A 19,834-nucleotide genomic window follows, 5' to 3' on the forward strand; every position below is an offset into this window, starting at 1 on the left:
CCCAAAGCCAAATTTCCTCTTTCCTTCCCTCTTCTCTCCTTCATAGCCACAGATGACAATTCACCTAACTGAAACATGACGAAACTGTTCTACTTATCTCAGAGTGTTGTGTTGAGGATTAGATGATGTAAAGGATAGGAAAGTACTTTGAAGAACTGAAAAACATCATGGATGTGAAAAATGGTTACCATTTACTGTTGCTGCATCCTGTCATTCCTCCCAGCTTTTAAGGCTCCAGCCATGGCACCATGACAGAGCTCCTCCAGGGAGGAGTCACAGGGAAAGGAATGAGGGAAAAGTGACAGATGCCCTTTAACATCCAGGATGCATTACATTTACAGTATTGACTCTTGAAATGGGATCTTGAAGGTCTGTGACATGTTGTAATTAATAATTGGGCTAAGGCACAAACTAAGACAGACCTTAGTATAAGAGCAGATGACTTAGGTGGGGAGTGGGTCTCACTTCTTAGTATCCACATTTTAATGCAACTTTGTGATGTGATAGTAATCAAATAGTGTGGTAAAAAGTCATGTGAAAATTAGTTTCTTTAGTGCTTTGGCAGTGGGACTAAAGAAAAAGTAGATTTAGGAGATGGACTTTGCATGATCAATAGGATATTTACATATTTAGAAATTGAAAACTTGAATTTGACAATGACTTCATTTGATAAATGAATCAAATACAAGTTCTATGGGGAACGTGGTTTAAATTGCATGATTTAATGGTTTTCATGAATTTGGAAATTGTTAAAGGTCTTCAGACACATCCATGGATATCAGAGGTCTTAAATAGTTTAAGGCAAGAAGAGATGAGTGATGTTCACAAAGTAAAAGCATTTTATACATCTGAATTTTTTTTTAAAGTGGGCACTTCAATAATAAGATAAATCTAAGAAATGATTTATGGTGAATGCCTTTCTGACTATATTCCTTTCTCCTGTGATAAGATTATCGAATAGCTGATTTCAAAGTGCTAGTAATTTTGTTTCATGTGATCTTAGAAAGCTCAGGTGCATTGGAAGGATACAAAGGGGTAGTGATCCAAACAAATTTCTTCTTTCCCCATGCTATACTTTTGATTCTCTTTGCTAATTCCTCCCCACCCCCAATTCTCTCTCTTATGGGCCTTCTAATTATCTGCATAACTCGCTGTCACCCTACCTTGAGTGAGAACATTGATTTCCATGCTGGTGAGGGTGTCCCAAGAGAGTTGTGGTACAAGAAAAGAACCACCTCTTGTGAATATGCTGAAATAGGTGATAAGAGTGCTTTCACCTCTCACTGATTTCCCTTGGCCAAATTGCTTTTGAGAAGTTCCTTTGGGCCTTTGAGCTTTGTGAATTCTCCTCAGTTTGAAAAGCATGGACCCAAAAGCTCATTTGTAAAGTGCTTTAGGTGATGCAAACAAAGGTAAAGAATATGTCCCCCCCTCCCTCACTCCAGCTAGCTCAGAATATCTAAAGAGAAAACTAAGCAAATATCATCAGTGGTCTATATTAATGGGTTCCAGTTGGAAAAAAATGACTCATTAAACCACAAGAATGCAGAGCTTCAATATGAATGTTATTCCACTCAAGAAATGGCATTTGCTGTTGGGCATTGTCTGTATTACATTTGTTACCTCCTGTGGAAGTTTTCTGTGGGGTTGGAGCTTGGCTTGGACTATGTAGAACCCATCACTGAACTCTTTATTTTGATCTTGTACATTTTGTAAAACATAAGAGAGGGGAAGAATGAGTCAAATGAACATCTTAGAAGAACATCTTAGAAGAATGAGTCAAAAGAACATCTTAGAAGAGTTTCTAATCACAATGGATCTGTAAGGTTTACTTAATTTTGGTTTGCCTGAAGAAAACTAGTCTTTTACTTGCACTGATTTTAAAGCTTGGATATGTTATTTATTTATTTTTTTTTAAAGATTTTATTTATTTATTTGACAGAGAGAGACACAGCGAGAGAGGGAACACAAGCAGGGGGGGGTTGGGAGAGGGAGAAGCAGGCTTCCCACTGAGCAGGGAGCCCGATGTGGGGCTCAATCCCAGGACCCTGGAATCATGACCTGAGCCGAAGGCAGATACTTAATAACTGAGCCACACAGGTACCCCAGGACATGTTATTCTTAAAGAAGAAAACATACTTTGTTGAACCCACAGATTTTAGATATATAAAATTTGTCCAAGTCTTATGTGACATGCGTAAAAATTCTTGTTCAAACTAAGTGTCTGTTACCACCTTTTCCTAAGCATGGAATGACTGTTAGTTTAAATTTCAAATATATTAATACCTGTGAAAATTCCAAAGTTTAATGGAAACAGTATAATGTAATGAACAATGTAATATGAGAACATGGATTTTATGGACAAATTGACTAAAGTGGAAATCGGGACTTTACCTTTTAAGAAATGTATCTTTAAGTAATTTATTGAAATCTTCAAAGCCTGAAGTTTCCTCAATTTTATTTATTTTATTTTATTTTATTTTATTTTTTTATTTTTTAAAAGATTTTATTTATTTATTTGACAGAGACAGAGACAGCGAGAGCAGGAACACAAGCAGTGGGAGTGGGAGAGGGAGAAGCAGGCTTCCCCTCGAGGAGGGAGCCCGATGTGGGACCCGATCCCAGGACCCTGGGATCATGACCTGAGCCGAAGGCAGACGCTTAACGACTGAGCCACCCAGGCACCTGAAGTTTCCTCAATTTTAAATGGAGAATTATATTATGAAATCAAACTACCTAAAAATTCCAGTATTGAAATATTCTGACTTAGAAAAATGGCAGTTTTGCATAGTTTAACCTAGTATCTCTTACAGGGTTTTGTTTTGTTTTGAGGAGAGGATTGAGTAGGATGAGGAAGAAATGCGTGTGAGGCCTTCAGAAAGTATGACTTCCTTCTTGCTAATGGCAAGTTAGAGTAGACAATGTTAGAGTCATTTCCTTCAGGCAACGTTTTTGAAGTTAAGAATGTTTTGATGTTGAAATCTATTTGTAAATGGCTGCTAATGACACAATTTCCAGCAACTAAGAGATTAACTCCTAATTTCATATAGTGTATACATTCTGAATGATTTAAAGAGCTCTTTTGCAAGCCGCAGTGTGTTTTTGTTAATTATAATTTCAAAACTATTGAAGCTCACAATTAATTGCTTTTTAACTGGTAATGGTTTTCAAATTTTATCTCAGTTTTTTGGCCTTTTTAAAGCTTTCTGTCAAATCAACCAAAGACTGAGGTACACATGAAGAGAACTAACTTTAAAGGACATTAGCGGTGAATCTTCTCTGTAAAAACAAAGGATTTAAAAAGCTATGTTTTGGATTTCAGGTACGGAGTATTTAAACATGCACCTTAGTTCATAGCACAGTGTCTTCATGGGTATTTTGCTTCATCATTCATTCATTTATTAGTTCATTGTTTAATCACTCCTCATTCTCCAATTCTCCAGTTCCTTTTTCCTCTTGACAGTAGCAACCTTTTTAATGTGCTGACATGTATCCTTCTATCGCTATTTTATTTGCATGTTTCTGTGAATTCACTGAAATGGTATTATGCATAGACTCATTCTGTTTCTTGCTTTTTTCCATCTGGTATTATGTTTTCAAAGTCTATCATGTGATGATGTGGTTCTTTGGGGTTTTGTTTCTAATTGCTCACAGTATGCCGTGTTTCGCATCTGCCAGTTTACTTGCATGTTCTCCCAGAAATGGACCCTTTGATTTCCTCTAATTTCCTACTGCTTAATATAACATCATGATGAACATAAAGCGTACTCTTAGAGTGTAAATATTATACAGTAGTTTCCTGATTTGCCCAATCACTGAAGGACAACTAATCTGTTCATATTGTAACAAAATTACATATTTTGTTAGGATATTTCTGTGTACTTGTTATAATGGTTTTTAGTGAGATTAAGATGACATTGGAGGTGATATCACACATAGAACAATTCTAAAAATCGACATTCCGTTGTAGTAACTGGTTTCCAGTGAGAAATCTAAAGGTTATTGGATAACTAAAGGGAAGAATGCAGCAAGTATTTTAAGTATTATATGATTTCTGTATTCCTGTGGCTTTTTTCTATGTATGGCACATAATATTAACCATTTAAACAAAAAACACAGCCATATAAACAGTTATAATAAAAGCAATAATAATAACACATATAACATCAGACTTAGAAATATAAGAAATGGGGGGGGGGGAGCGCCTGGGCAGCACAGTCGGTTAAGCCTCCAGCTCTTGGTTTCTACTCAGGTTGTGATCTCAGGGTCCTGAGATCGAGCCCCGTGTCGGGTTCCTTGCTCAGTGCAGTGTCTGCTGAAGTTTCTCTCTCCCTCTCCCTCTGCCCCTCCCCACTGTACTCTCTCTCTCTCTCTAAAATAAATAAATCTTAAAAAAAAAGAAATATAGGACATGGAATAAATATAGGAGAGAACATGAAAAGGATAGGTGAATAGAGCAGAATGGATTATAGAAAAGATAAACAAAGAAGCGTCATAGCAACAATTCACCCTAACTTTCTGCGCTGCAAAATATAATATAATAGAGAGCTGTATGGGCCCAAAGACCAAGCAAGGTTTCAAAGGTTGTGGGATGGAGTGTGACTGGAGGGTTATTTTTGTTTGTTCTTTGTTTTGTTTTATTTTTTATTTTTGTACATGGTAGCATATGAGGGCCCTCTTTATTAATATTTTAATATATGTAGAAATACTTTATTTTTTCCCAGGACCAGTTTGGTAAATACCTTAAGAGCACATAAGCTAACCAAGCTGTAAGAAATGTGTTATGCTATCTGTCACAAGGAACCCGTGGTTTGGATATTTAACATTTGGGCCCCATTTAAGTTGCACTAGTGTCCAAGAATCGGTAACTGTCACAGCCTCCCATTACCCTGGTAGTTCTTCTGTTCATTACCTGGAACCCCCTTTTCCCTTGCCAGCTATAATGTCACTCATTATCATTTTCCCTCTTTCCTGTTCCTGTCCTATTCTGCCCTGTCCTATCCTGTTCTCTTCTGTGCCATCCTGTCCTGGGCCCTTCCTATCCCATCCTGTCTCGTCCTATTTCATCCTGTCCTGTCCTGTCCTAGTCTGTCTTCTCCTGTCCCACCCTATCCTGTCCCATCCTATTCTGCCCTTTATTTTCTTGTCCTGTCCTATCTTATCCTGTCTTTTGATCCTGAACTTTAAGTAAATATCTCCTTATTTGTCAAAGGCTGGGAAAAAAGGGTAGCTTAATGTCCTTCTTCTGGAAGTTATCACCTTAAGCCATGGAAATATTTGCAAGATAATTTATACAATTTTGTCATTTTTTTCAGTATGAAAATAATACATACAATTAAGAGAAAAAATGGGAAATGCACAAAAGTTGAAATAAAAGGAAAATTTCCTTTCGCATTTTCACTAAAGAAAATATTTCTCCTCAAATTGACTTTTTCCCACTCCATTTTCTTTAGAAAATAATCTTTCTTATGACTTTCAAATTTATTAAATCTTTTTCATATTTATTATAGAAAATGGGAGGAAATGCAAAAAAAGTCATTTATATCTCAGGACCCACACATAACCACTGTTAACATTTTGGTGTATTTCTTAAATACAAGTTTTTTCTTTTTTTTTAAAAATAATATAATCAGAATAAACAGTTTTATATTCTTTTAACATGCAGCATCAAATATTATATTAGGTTTATTTCTATTATATTATCACAAATTGTTAAACATACATTTTTTATTTTTAATATTTCACTGAATAAATACAAACATACCTGTCACAAGCACTCCCCAAATTTTGGACATCCAGATGGCCTCTATTAACCCAGAAAATGCTGTGAACAACATCATTGTGTAGAATACCTCCTCTGTTTTTATAATTATGTCCTTTGGATGTGTTATTAGAAGTTTGTAGTATATTAACCCATTTAGTTTTAATTAGTGTGGGTTTTCATTGTGATCTATCCATTTAGTTCTTGGTACTTAACTGTTAAAATGCATTACATTTCAAAAGAAACACATGCTTCTGTACATTGAATACTGATGTTAACCATAGAAAAAAAATTAGAAACTCCCCTTTATTTCTATATAATCTATGTTATGTGCAGATACTCATTTTGCACCTGTATATTATTAATTCATTTCCATTATGCAAGTGTAACTTATTTTCAGTGGCTAAATACTGTCCGTAATATATAGAAAACTTTTTTTCAGTTTTCTACTGTTAACCATTTTGGTTCTATTCTTTTTGTTTTTATATCACATACCATACTGCATCCTTGTAGAAATTTATATATACACTTGGACAAGTATTTCTGTATGCCATTTTATTTTTTTAAGAAATTCCAAAGTGAGATATTTTAAACCTATTAAATGTTAGTTTTTTAGGGAAAAAATATTATTTTTGATTTATATTTCCTCTCTTACACCCATTTATCATCTTACATTTGATTTAATGTATTGTTCTACCAAGAGATGAACTAGTGTGGGCCACTGTGTGTTGACCAATTAAACTCTGAAGAATTTGTTGGAAGAGTCTAGTGCTTAAATATGTATGCATCAGGAAGTTTAGGTCAATAGTCTGTACCAAACAATCCATTCATTCAGTCCATTTTACTGAGTACCTACTCTCTTACCCATTTTGGCCATTTTCATGCACCCAGAGTTTGTTTTCTTAGAATTAATATCTTCTTGGAGACAGTATTTTTTTTTTTTTTTCCCAAAGAAAGACTAGAAGAAATTTTACTGGATTCAAAGTTGAAAGTTATGGTTAAAAGACACGCTGAGTTAGCTAAGATTGCTAATATCTTGAGGACCAAGATAGAAAGTAAAGACAGTTTTATAGACTCAGTTAAGAAGAGTTATTAAGAAATAGGATTGAGTTCAGGAAGAGTAAAATAGATATGTTTAAGTAGGGTATGCTTGACAGTCATGAGAGAAAAATCTTAATATTGAATATTCTATACTCACTGTATGAGATTTATTTATTTATTTATTTATTTATTTATTTATTTATTTTTAAGATTTTTATTTATTTGACAGCGAGAGCTCGAGAGAGCACAGGCAGGGGGAGCAGCAGAAGGAGAGCGTTCTTGCTCTCGCAGGCTTCTCACTGAGCAGGGGGCCTGATATGGGGCTCGATCCCAGGACCCTGGGATCATGACCTGAGCTGAAGGCAGACGCTTACCTGACTGAACCACCCAGGCACCTGCACTGTATGCATTTTAATATATGTCATTGTGGATAGTCTGATTACAATTCTAACCATGTGAGGCTGTGCCATTGCTATGACTGTTGTTTCCTTTCAAAAATTATTCCATGTGTTCGGGCCACTAGTATCTCTGTTTTGGCTTCTAACTTTTAGGAGGAATGTTGAAAAATTAAAAATGTTTTAAGGATGAGGAAGAATGATGCAAGGTTTTGGAATGATGATTCCTGATGAAGAGTAGCTGAGATGTTACTAAATAAATATCCAGTAATTGTGATCAGATGTGCTGGACCTGTGATGAAAGAGAAACAAGGCCTGCCTCAGCTTTCTAGTCAGTCGTGCTCTGCAAAATGCATGCCATTCCTTGGTGCCTTTCCCTGTACATGGCTAACTTCTGTAGGAAGAGGAACTGTAACAATGACATACAAGCAAATGCACTGTAATTCTCAAGACCCTTGTTCTTGTGCCATAGATAGGAGTAGATGGTAAGAGATGAGCATGAATCTCTGTAGGAATGTAACAGGTGATTAAAAAAATTCATTTTTTTTTAGCTTTTGTCAGCTAAAAAGCCATTTTCATTTGCTGTGTTTTTACCTTTTGGAACAGTACTACAAGAGAAAATGGAGCAAGTTTTTACCATTGTTTTGTTAAGTTTTCCAATTCTAGGTTTTGGAGACAATGACCTTGGTAGAAGTCACAGGTATTAAGTGTGATAAAAAATGTCATGCTTTTTAATGTGATGACCTGTTCAGTAGACAGCATTGCCCACTGAAACCCATGAATGTGTTCAGTGCAATTCTGGATCCCACTTAGGTTGAACTTTGACTTTTGTAGAAGACATATAGTCTAGAAGTGAATCTCTTCTGCCCTCTGGGCTTCTGGCACAGGAAAAACAAGGTAGACAAAATCTGGATAGAAATACCATAATAATAACAATAATAATTGTAACAGTCTTGCTTTCTTCTTCTCTGAGAGCTATATTTCTTTCTGACTTGTAATAGACTTTTTTTTATTATTATGTTCAGTTAGCCACTGTATAGTACATCATTAGTTTTTGATGTAATGTTCAATGATTCATTAGTTTCATATAACACCCAGTGCTCATCACAACATGTGCCCTCCTTAATACCCATCACCCAGCTACCCCCATCCGCCCTACTCCCCTCCCCTCTGAAAGCTTCAGTTTGTTTCCCAGAGTCCATAGTCTCTCATGGTTTGTCTCCCTCTCTGATTTCTCCCCCTTCAGTTTTTCCTCCCTTCCCCTATGGCCCTCTGTGCTATTCCTTATGTTCCACATATGAGTGAAACCATATGTCTTTCTCTGCTTGACTTATTTCACTTAGCATAATCCCCTCCAGTTCCATCCATGGCGATGCAAATGGTGGGTATTCATCTTTTCTGATGGCTGAGTAATATTCCATTGTATATATGGACCACATCTTCTTTATCCATTCATCTGTTGAAGGGCATCTTGGCTCCTTCCACAGTTTGGTAATAGACTTCTAAGGAAAGACTACATTCCTACTGAAAATGGAAGAAAGTTTACTTCTAGAAAGGGTGGAATGATGGATGATGAGATATAAAAGGAAAGATTTGAGTTAAGCATAAGGAAATCTGCATATGAAGTCAGGATGGATTCTATTCTTTTGGTGGTCTCTTTAATTATATGGAAACAAAATCCGCCCCCCACCCCCAGCTTCTTTCTTTAGAACTGATAGCTTCTTTAGAGACAGTGTTAAAAAAAAAAAAAAAAAAAGAGGTTTATAGATTGGAAGAGAGGTCAACTTGAGTCAAAAATTACATCATAGTTAAAAGTTTCCAGGGTAGTTAGTTGACAGAAACCAGCTAGGATCATTTGGCATGAATTACAGTTCATAATGGAATGAAGAGACATTCATGAGCTTTTGGATATACCCCAAGACCACTGAATTGGCAGTTTATTTTGGAATTTTTTAAAGAAATAATTACTCCAATTATTATTAACTGCTTTCTGACAGTTCATGGCATGTTATTCATTATTGTTTTCATATGAAACCATATCAAAGTAGTTAGGTAATCAACTTTTTGAAGTACCTTTTCATTGAAATACTGTTTTTAAGACTCATTAAATGCAATTCTGCCTGTATGAAATACCTATCATATTCTAAATTCATATCCCTGTTATATATTAATGGTACACACTGAAATTTAAGTTAGGATCACAAGTTTGATTTATAGGGATAGGAAAACTAAACAGTTCTGATTTTCTGCCATGGACCCTTTTGGTCATTATAAAGACAATAAAAAGTGCTTACTATTGCTTTGGAAAATTGTATGGACTACTTTACGGGGTTGTCTCTTTTTGCTCATGTATCTGTCTCACTTCTACTTTTCTTTGACTTTCATTGCTAAAAGCATATTTTCCCCAAGGATTATTTTTTTCAAAATAACTTTCACTATTAATGAGCGTGCACTTTTGAGGTCCCCAACAATAAGAGGCATTTTGGGCATTGCCCCTTAGCAGTGCTTTTGGGGAGAAAACAATAAATAGGTAAAATATTACAATATAATATGTAAAGTACTCTAAAGGAAATGTGGAGGTTGAAAGAGGTAGAATGGCATCACAAATAGAAGGAATGACATGAGCTAGGGATAGGGAATGGAGATATGTGGTAAAAACTTAGAAGAAGAGCTGATTAATCTTGGTAATGCATCCAGGAGCTGCATTAAATATAAAAGGATAGCAATTGGCCCTATGGCATCATCAATTTGGCTTATTTATAGACTTTTAATATAAGTTGGTATAAAAAGAGGGTTGGATTAGATGACTTATACAATTTCATCAAAGAGCTATAGTGGCCCTGAGGATTTTCTTCAACTGGGTGGTATGTAGTTCCCTAGAGTAAATCCTAGTCTCCAGAATGGTGGCAGTTGGGGAAATGGAGGCAGAGTTGCTATTCTTGGGCAATATGGTTGACGGAAAGAGCAGGTCTGAGTCTAACCCCAGATGTAAACTAGATTTCTTGGGTGATCACTTTTGGTCTTGATTATTTTTTTCTTAATTTTCCAAAATGAGGACACTGAAGGATCATCTCATAGGCTCATTCATTCATTCATCTGCCCTATGTTTATTGAACACCCACTAATTGCTTAGAACTTTCCTTGAGATCTTTAGATATGGACAAGTGCAATAAAGCTCAGCTGCCATAGCTGCAGCTAGAATCTTAATTCTTCAGAGCTGAGGATGGAAAGACAGTCTAGGAAAAAGTTATTTACAGAAAGGTGTGCTTTAAAAACATTTACATTCTAAAACTAGAGCAGGTTTGTGGATGGCCAGGGACCAGAATTATGATAATAGCTTCTGCTGACTTTTTACTAGATGCTGGGCACTGCACTAGGTACTATACTCAATACTCACAATAACCCGTTTAGGTTGATGTATTGTTTTTATTTTATAGATGAGGAAAATGAACATGGTAAGAAAATACATCAGGCCACACAACTCTAAAGGTGTTTTAAACTCAGGTTTGTTTGACTTTGAAGTTCATTCTAAAACAGCGATTGCCAAGCCTGGGTGAACTTCCTGGGGCCCCCTCTCCAGAACTAAGGAATAAAAATTTCAGGAAGTACAACAGAGATGTGTTTATTTTTAAATAGTCCATCAAGTGATTTCAGTGTGCAGTCAGAGTAGGAAAATTTTTTGCAAAGAGTTACACAAAGTGACAGGGAAATATACTGGTTGGATAACAGATAAGCAATTGAAAGAGTAAGGAAGTATTATGGTTTGAAAAGTGCACTAGGCAAGATGTCTGGATTCACGTATCTGTTCTGGGGAGTGACATGTTCTTAGAAAATGTCAGATAACCTGGAGGCGGGCCTGGGTTCTAGCCCCTGTTTCTTTCCAAAGCAGCATTGTGAATAGTGGCAAAAAGAAGGTTGGACTGGATGATGTGTAAAGCCCCATGATAGAGCTACAGTGCTGTGGCTATACAACATGTAAGAATTAAGGGTTGTGTAGGCTTCATTTGGTTTGGTTAAAAAGAGTCAACAAAATTGACCTCAATGAGTACAAATTTACATAGTTTTAGACAAAACACAAAATACCAAATCAGAATATAAAATAATTTGTTATAAACCTCTATGGTAATTTTTATTTTTTTTTCCTGCAAATAGTTGACTAATTGTTGACTCACTGAGAGGTAGCTACAGAAAAATGACCAGTTATTGAAACTTACTTTTAATACTTCGCTGGCTTTACAAATCCCTTTGAGCAATAGTGTTGCATAGATATTTACATGTAGAATGTCATATTTCCTCAAAATTTTTGAGAAAATTCCCATTTGAGAGCAAAATGTTCATTTGAAAGTTTATTTACTGAAAAAGGTAGTTTGCAGGTCAACAATTTCAATAGGATTTTGTTACACTTTAATAGCATTGTCAAAAACTTAGATGAAGATGTGGAAAATGTGAATGTAAAATTTTTAGCTAAAGCAAAATTAAGAAGGAAAAATGTCAGAATCTAGGGTTTATACCCAATATGACCTAATAGGCTAAAGCCAATCCATTCTTGCATTGCACCTGCTATCTCTCACCTTCATTGTTTTTTTCCACTGTAGGATAGGGATCATTGCTCGGTAGCAACTCATGTGAGAAAATCTCTATGTTGCAAACTTAAGATGAGCCATTATGTAACAGAGTTGCCCTATAAATTAGCACAGTCTTAGAATTAGCGGAGATCATGGGCTTTGTGAGGGAGATGATGCTCTTCAGTACTGCCTGCTACTGTTAGTCTATGTTTACTAATATCTTGAGGATGTGCTGAATTCTGGCAGAATTGGGAAAGGTCATAGAGATGAGAGGGAGTCTAACGATTATTTCAAGAATTTCAGAAGCAACTGATTGTGTTTTGCAAGAAGAAAACAAGATTGGATTAGCAAATCATTGCTCTTTTATTTTCAGTTTAGGAATACTATTATCTAGAGCTGCCTGGTGGGTGGAAGTTACAGAGATGCAGACTTCATGCTACTGTAAGAAAGCAAAACAAGTTTTTGATGGTGGAAGAGGCTGCTATCTCAGGAAAAAATCAACAGAGGGTGGATTACCTTTGGTTAGGGCAGTCATAGAAGGGGTTAGACTCTGGGTGGATGGTGGGATGTGGAGAGGCCCTTTTAGTTCTCCAAGTTCAGAGGTATATGTATTGGTAAATTACTTGGCAAAATAAACTTACTCGTAAGTACAATATTTAGTCAACACTGGATCCTTTCTGTATGTAAGATTCAGTCATAATTACCATAAAATGCAATCCTTGTCTCAAACGATATTTTTGTGATGATTAACTACACAAAGTAATGTAATTGCCCAAATTACTCTCTTCCAATTTGTTCTCTATACTTGATTCAGAGTAATCATTAGCAAATACTAATCTCTTTATATCACTTCTCTGCTTAAAACACATTCATTCTGCCCTGATTTTAGAATAAAGACCTGCATTCTTAATGTGACCTACACAATCCAGCAGGTCTACCCCTTCTCCAGTCTTCTGTTGTAATCACCCTCCATTTCCAATCCAACCACAGTGACCTACTATTAAATTCTCATATATACACCATGCTCCCATTTGTCGCATCAGTTCTCATGCTCTTTTTTTTTTTTTCTGTATGGATGTCTTTCTCATTTTTGGATGACTTGTACTCTCACCCTCAAAATCTCAGTTCACTTTTCACTTAATCAGGGAAGCCTTCCTGACCTTCTTATTTAGCTTTCATTTCCTGTTACACATGCTTGTGCTCTGTATTTCTCATTCACAGCATTGATCATTGTTAGAATTTACATTTGATTATGTAGCTATTTGATTAGTATCTGTTTCCCCTACTGGAATATAAAGATACTAAGGAATAGATGTTCTCTGTTTTTCATTCACTATTGAACTCCCAGTGCCTTGGGATATGTGCATATCACAATAAATATATATTGAATGAATAATGTAAGTGGGACTTACTGCAGAAGTACAGAGGAGAACATTCAGAGAAAGGATGTGATACAGTGACCTCAAGGCAATAAATTAATTTTATATAGTGCTTGCATATATTAGACTGGTTTTACTTTTCACAAAAGTTCTAAGAACTAGGATTATTGTATCATAGCATATTATATTAATTTTACAGATAAGAACATTTATCCCTCTTAATTTTACAGAAAAGGACAGTTAACTAGCTCAAGATGAATAGTTATTAAGTAGCAGATTTAAGATAAGAAACCATGTGTTTGAGATTTTAGGAAAATTACCACGCACTTGTTATACACAGATGTTATATTCTTTTATAACTTGCTTCAAATGGCATATGCTCTTATGATGTTCTTTAGGATTGCATTAGTTCAGTTTGCTCTAACAAAATACTGTAGACCAGGTGGCTAAGAGAACATTTATTTCAGTTTTGGAGGCTGGGAAGTCTCAGATCAAAGTGCCAGCAGATTTGATGTCTGATGAGAGCCCTTTTCCTGGTTTGCAGGGCCATTTTCTTGCTGTATCCTGACATGGAGTCTTTGGAGAGCTGTGGTCTCTTCCTCTTCTTACAAGAGCACTAATCCCACAATGGGGGCCCTACTCTCATAATCTTATCTAAACACAATTACCTCCCCAAAGGTCTCAAATACTATGACATTAGATTTCTCCCTTCCTTCCTTCTTCTTGTTTTCTTTTTAAGATTTTATTTATTTATTTGTCAGAGAGAGAGAGAACAAGCAGGGGGAGCGGCAGGCAGAGGGAGAAGCAGGCTCCCCGCGGAACAAGGAGCCCGATGTGGGGCTCTATCCCAGGACTCTGGGATCATGACCTGAGCCAAAGGCAGATGCTTCCGACTGAGCCACCCAGGCATCCCTTTCTTCTTCCTTCCTTCCTTCCTTCCTTCCTTCCTTCCTTCCTTCCTTCCTTCCTTCCTTCCTTCCTTTTTCTTCCCTTTCTTTTCATTTTCTTTCTTTCTTTCTTTCTTTCTTTCTTTCTTTCTTTCTTTCTTTCTTTCTTTCTTTCTTTCTTTCTTTCTTTCCTTTTCTTTCTTTCTTTCTTTTTTTTTATAAAGATTTTATTTATTTATTTGACAGAGAGAGACACAGCGAGAGAGGGAACACCAGCAGGGGGAGTGGGAGAGGGAGAAGCAGGCTCCCTGCAGAGCAGGGAGCCCGATGCGGGGCTCGATCCCAGGACCCTGAGATCATGACCTGAGCCGAAGGCAGACGCTTAACGACTGAGCCACCCAGGCGCCCCTCCTTTTCTTTCTTGACATTAGATTTCATCATATGAATTTCGGAGGGAACAGACATTCAGTCCATAAAAAGGAGTAAGCTATGTTTTATTTGTATATACTCATCTAAAATATATTTATAGTTTTAAAATTACATATGGAATTCTCAATTATGTTTTAGAGACCTTGACAGGTAGGATTCTAAACGTGAAAGTAACACTGCCATCTGGTGACAACAAACTCGAATGAAGTTGGAAAAGTAGAGCAGCGGTTAAGTGCTCTAGGAATGGTAACACGAGTCAGAGTCACAGAGTGGACCTGGCCACATAACTTGGGGCGGTCCTTTGTGTTCAGTAAACATTTGAGGGAGCAGATTCTTGCAATGGTCATGCATTAAGAGGGACTAAATAAAACAAATGCTCTTCGCCGTAGGATGTTACCCATGTAGTAAGTAGATCACGTGGTTTCCTATGCTTGCGCCACTTGACTGCGATCTGTCTCCATGTTCCTCACTCTCTCCATTGCTTCAGAATGAGGGAGTTTTGTACTCTGATAACCTAGTAAAGAGAAGTTTTCATCTTAGTTGAAAAATTTAAAACTAAAAAATTCAGGAACAAACATACATGAGGAAATGAGTCCTTGGTAAAATTTCCGGGTAGATTTTATAGCATTGTTAAGGAAGAAGTGGTATGCCAAGATAAACTCCATCTATCCTAAGGGGACACTTAAAGCCACTTTGAGTTAAATTACTATGTGATTTAATATAAGCACAACAATAAAACACTTCCAGACACGATATATGGTTAGAAAATGAAGACTATAAGAATTTTCTTTAAATTGTTGAACTACAAAAGAAAATTGGATAATTTATTTGTATCTCTTAAGTCCTACACTTATATGATAGATTTTAGCTGATAAATTTTAAGTAAATTATTGTCCTGGTACATTAAAATTGCAGATAAAATTATCATCTAAAATCCCTTGAGCTAAAATTTTCTTATCATGTGCACATGCCAGATCAAAGAGATAACAATTACTCTTTCTCTGGAGGCCTAAATAACAAAAACCCATCACTCTGAAATGATAATAACTTTGCTGAGTGAGGTGAGAATATTATATTTAACATTTTTTTAGATAGTCTAGAGGGGCTTATTTCTATTTGTCTAATTACTAGTATATTCATTTAATACATCCCTAAGGTTTTCTAACTCATGGTGTAGAAATAGCCTAACTGGAAATATTAATTACTTTTTATATAAGTCAATGAAAATTATTGCTTTCCTGACATGACTTATTACCCTGTCTCCCCTTCAGGAACAATACTTCATGCTCTGACAACAAACATTTTGTAACAGAGTTGCTATTTTGCCAAGAGTTAAGTTGGAAATCTCAGGAGCATAAATAATTTTAAGATAACAAAAGCATCTGACTTATACATATTTCTTAGTCAATATCCTTAAAATAAAGTCCTTTTATGTTTATTTTAGGACAAGAGTACAGATACCCCTTCTCTTGTTTTCATGTGATACACTATTTATATGAAGAATGTAGGTAGTACCAGACAATAGCAGATGACAATCTAGCAGGAGTTTGATTTAAAATTAGTTGCCAGAAAGTATGGCCTCAACACCGAGGGTTCTGATTCTTTGAAAAAAGCATTGCACAATGTGGTTATGATTATCTTTGTACGGGATTGATCTGGATCCCTCCTAGTTTTGGGTCACAGAAGAACTCTAGAGGCACAGTGCTTAAGGTAAAACCTGAAAGATGGGTAGAGTCAGTAAGGTAAAGAGCTGAAAGGCAGGCAGGCAATGGTTTGGAAGGGGGTTGTGTGGTCAGAAGGTTCTAGAGAGAACACAAATGAAAAAGCTTTATTTGAAATTTTTGGCACCTTATCGGTGAAAAGAGGATTCAACTGCACCAGTGTGGAGGTACCTTATAATACACCAAGGCTCTGGAGGGCCCCTTCATACCCATAACAGTATAGTGGGGGCACAACAAGAAATTGACTTCACACCAGAAAAATGTACTCAAGTGTTTATAACACTAGTGGAAATGAGGGGAGACTAAGTTATATGGCAGTGCAGAGCAGACAGAGACCAGTTTCTTTTAGGGGTTTTTGGTGAGAGGAAAGTAGACAGTTGTTCAAGATTCTCGAAGAAGTTGGCATTTTGCCATGATCCTTCAAGGAGAAGCAGGGTGAGGTCTGCGGCAAGTTTGTAGTCTGTTTTTGCCTTGACTGTGTTTTGACTCTTGCCTTATTTGTTCAGCTAGGATTGTGTCTAAGCAGAGCCTCCGCATCTGTTCTTAACCTCAACTGCAGCCTTATCCTTTTACCCATGTGCCGGATGCTCCTGGCTTACCTACGAGGATCCCAGAAGGTAAGAACAAAAAATCCTAGTCACAGATTCCAGGATAAAAAATCAAGTGGAACAGTGGCATGTTAGTACTACTGAGTTTTCATGGTCTGACCTAATAGACTGATTTCTATCATCTGCTGTCAGCTACCAGATGATAGTAAAGACCATGTCACCTGTCAAGATGATCAGTGAGCTCTTCTGCAATGCTAGATAGAGGCAGTAGATAATAGAAATGGCTATTAATAGTGATTTCAGGTGCTGGGCTAAGCACTCCATGGATGGAAGTGTGAATCCTCACAATGATTCTACAGGTCTTGTAGATGAAGAACTGAGGCACAGAAAGGTTAAGTAACTTGACCAACGTCATGAGACTAGCAAAATGGCAGAGCTAAGATCAGTCCCAGTTCTGAGATTTTTCCACTATACTACTATGCCTCATTTAGAGCCTGTGTTTTCATTTAGTTAAGTCCAGGTGAGCAAACTAGAAACTAGAGCCCTGTGGACTTTCATCAAAATATACAGTGTCTACTGGTGTTGGTGGCGATTTATCTCCTTTTCAAATACATGCATGGTTTAAGCTATGTAATAGTTTTGGAGATGTCTTGGTTAAGATGTGATGTCATGTGTGATGTTGTAAAATGAAGGTTGTACGGAAACAGTAAAGCACTTTGGAAATTAAAACTCAACAAATTATTTTTTGTCTTCAGTTATCCTGGTGTGTTTGTGTTTCTTTTCTTTGTTGAAATAATAAGGCATTCCTGGATCAATATTGACACTTTAAAAGAAGTTGTTAATATGAGTCACTTTGATGTTCTGTGTGGTTCATATGAGCAGATTTACTGCAGTAAAACTTCTCAACCTTTTCATGTAATTATATTTAGAAACTCTTTGCTTTTAATGCAGTAATTTGTGGAAATAACTCTTTCTCTAGGTTGCCTACCATTGTAAAATGCTAGGTTTTGATGCCTATGGCTGGCTATTGGCTTGGTGTGAAGAAAGAGAAGATAAACGGCAGGAAATGAAAAGTGCCCACCTAAGTCTCTCAGTATTTAAATAAGTCTTAAAGAATGGTCCCCTGATGTGAAATATAAGTATTCAAAGATGCTTGACATTTTATTTTTTTATAAGATCAGGAAGGCATTTAGAACCGTAGATGAAATTGCTTCATTTAAAAATCATCTTATTTTTTGACTACAAAAGGAAATCATATATATTGTACAACTCAAACATTCCAGAAATATGTAAAGTAATCAGTGAAAGTTTCTCCTAATATTACTGTGCTGGAACAACCACAGATTAGTTTGGGGTAAATGCCTTCAGATTTGCATAGAATGCCATTAATTTTAAACACTATAGGACTATAGTTTATGTGTTATCACTTTTACCTAGCCATATATCTGACACATCTTTCCATATCAATAAGTCTTCTCACATTCTCTGTAATGGTTTGGGTGTTCTACTGACTACATATATCATAATTCATCTCACCAACTTTTAATTCCTAGGCCTCTGCCATATTTCTAAATCTTTGATATTATGAACAATGCTATAGTGAAAAACTTTGTACACATATCTTATTTCCTGCTTCATTTTCACCATACTGAATTTTATTTAGGTTCCAAGCAGGAGAACCAGAAGATTGTTGGATAAAAGCAGAACATTCCATATAACCTGTGGTGTGACTATATGTATTTTTTCAGGTGAGAAAACAAAAAGATATGAAAATATTATGTTAGAACACATTTTATAAATGGTATTTTTGTTGTTCTGTAAATTATTTGCTGTCACCTACTTGTGATTTTCTCATCATATACCTTAATTTTCTCTTCCATGTGTTTAAAGAGAGTTGCCTAATGGTGCTATAGAAAATGAGTGTATTGGGGCGCCTGGGTGGCTCAGTTGGTTAAGCGACTGCCTTTGGCTCAGGTTCCTGGAGTCCCAGGATCGAGTCTCGCATCGGGCTCCCTGCTCAGCAGGGAGTCTGCTTCTCCCTCTGACCCTCCTCCCTCTCATGCTCTCTGTCTCTCATTCTCTCTCTCGCAAATAAATAAAATCTTAAAAAAAAAAAAAAAAGAAAATGAGTGTATCTTACACATTATGTATATAGTTTTCACATTATAATGTATGAGACTTGGCTCTCAAGCTGTTAATAATTGTTTCCTACAAGTAAATACTTTCATTTAGAAAGACTAAAAGAAATAAAATAAATTTTTTTAAATTTTTTTAATTAATTAATTTATTTTTAAAGATTTTATTTATTTATTTGAGAGAGAGAGAATGAGAGAGAGCACATGAGAGGGGGGAGGGTCAGAGGGAGAAGCAGACTCCCTGCAGAGCAGGGAGCCCAATGCGGGACTCGATCCAGGGACTCCAGGATCATGACCTGAGCTGAAGGCAGTCGCTTAACCAACTGAGCCACCCAGGTGCCCAAAAATAAAAATTTTTAAGGTTTAAAAATAAAGATATGATAGGACTTTAAATGCATACAAATTACAATGTGAAATGTACATTCATAGAATGTGATTCCATTTAAAAGTATATTTGATAAACGTTTCTTTGATATTAATACTTGGTATTAAATATCAAATGTTTGTGGAAATTTATCCTGTTCAGTTCCAAGTTAAAATATCAAATGACTGAGGGTTCGGGGTGGGGGTGGGTTAGCCTGGTGATGGGTATTAAAGAGGGCACGTACTGAATGAAGCACTGGGTGTTACACGCAAACAATGAATCATGGAACACTACATCAAAAACTAATGATGTAATGTATGGTGATTAACATAACATAATTAAAAAAAAAGAGAAAAAAAAGAAAAAAAAATATCAAGTGAGAATCTTTTGGTTTTTAAAAGAGTCATTTTAAAAGAAGTTTTTATCCTGAATATTTATGTGGTATTTTTCAAGTTTTGGAACAGAAAGTGATAAACATATTAATTAAGTACTTGGACTTTGGAGGCAGGGTTGTGTAGGATCTATCCCCAACTGCCCTTCTACCTTAGTATATGACATAAGCTCTCTGGTCTTTGATTTGTTGTTGTTTTAATCATAAAGTGATTGACA

The 19,834-nt window shown here is 36.2% G+C and overlaps 1 protein-coding gene across 4 annotated transcripts in view; it reads left to right on the forward strand.

Annotated features, from left to right (window-relative positions):
• Positions 1 to 19,834, forward strand: part of NOX4 (NADPH oxidase 4) — a 361,705-nt gene that overhangs the window by 11,211 nt on the left and 330,660 nt on the right. For all 4 annotated transcript variants that reach the window (XM_035009409.1, XM_035009407.1, XM_035009408.1 and 1 more), the window contains exons 4-5: positions 16,685 to 16,795; positions 18,390 to 18,474. In XM_035009409.1, the coding sequence (XP_034865300.1) occupies positions 16,685 to 16,795; positions 18,390 to 18,474 (196 nt within the window). The remainder of the gene's footprint in view (positions 1 to 16,684; positions 16,796 to 18,389; positions 18,475 to 19,834) is intronic.

Source organism: Mirounga leonina, unplaced genomic scaffold (genome assembly GCF_011800145.1).
Source record: "Mirounga leonina isolate KUSES-001 unplaced genomic scaffold, KU_Mleo_1.0 Mir_153, whole genome shotgun sequence".
Classification (NCBI taxonomy): Eukaryota; Metazoa; Chordata; class Mammalia; order Carnivora; family Phocidae; genus Mirounga; species Mirounga leonina.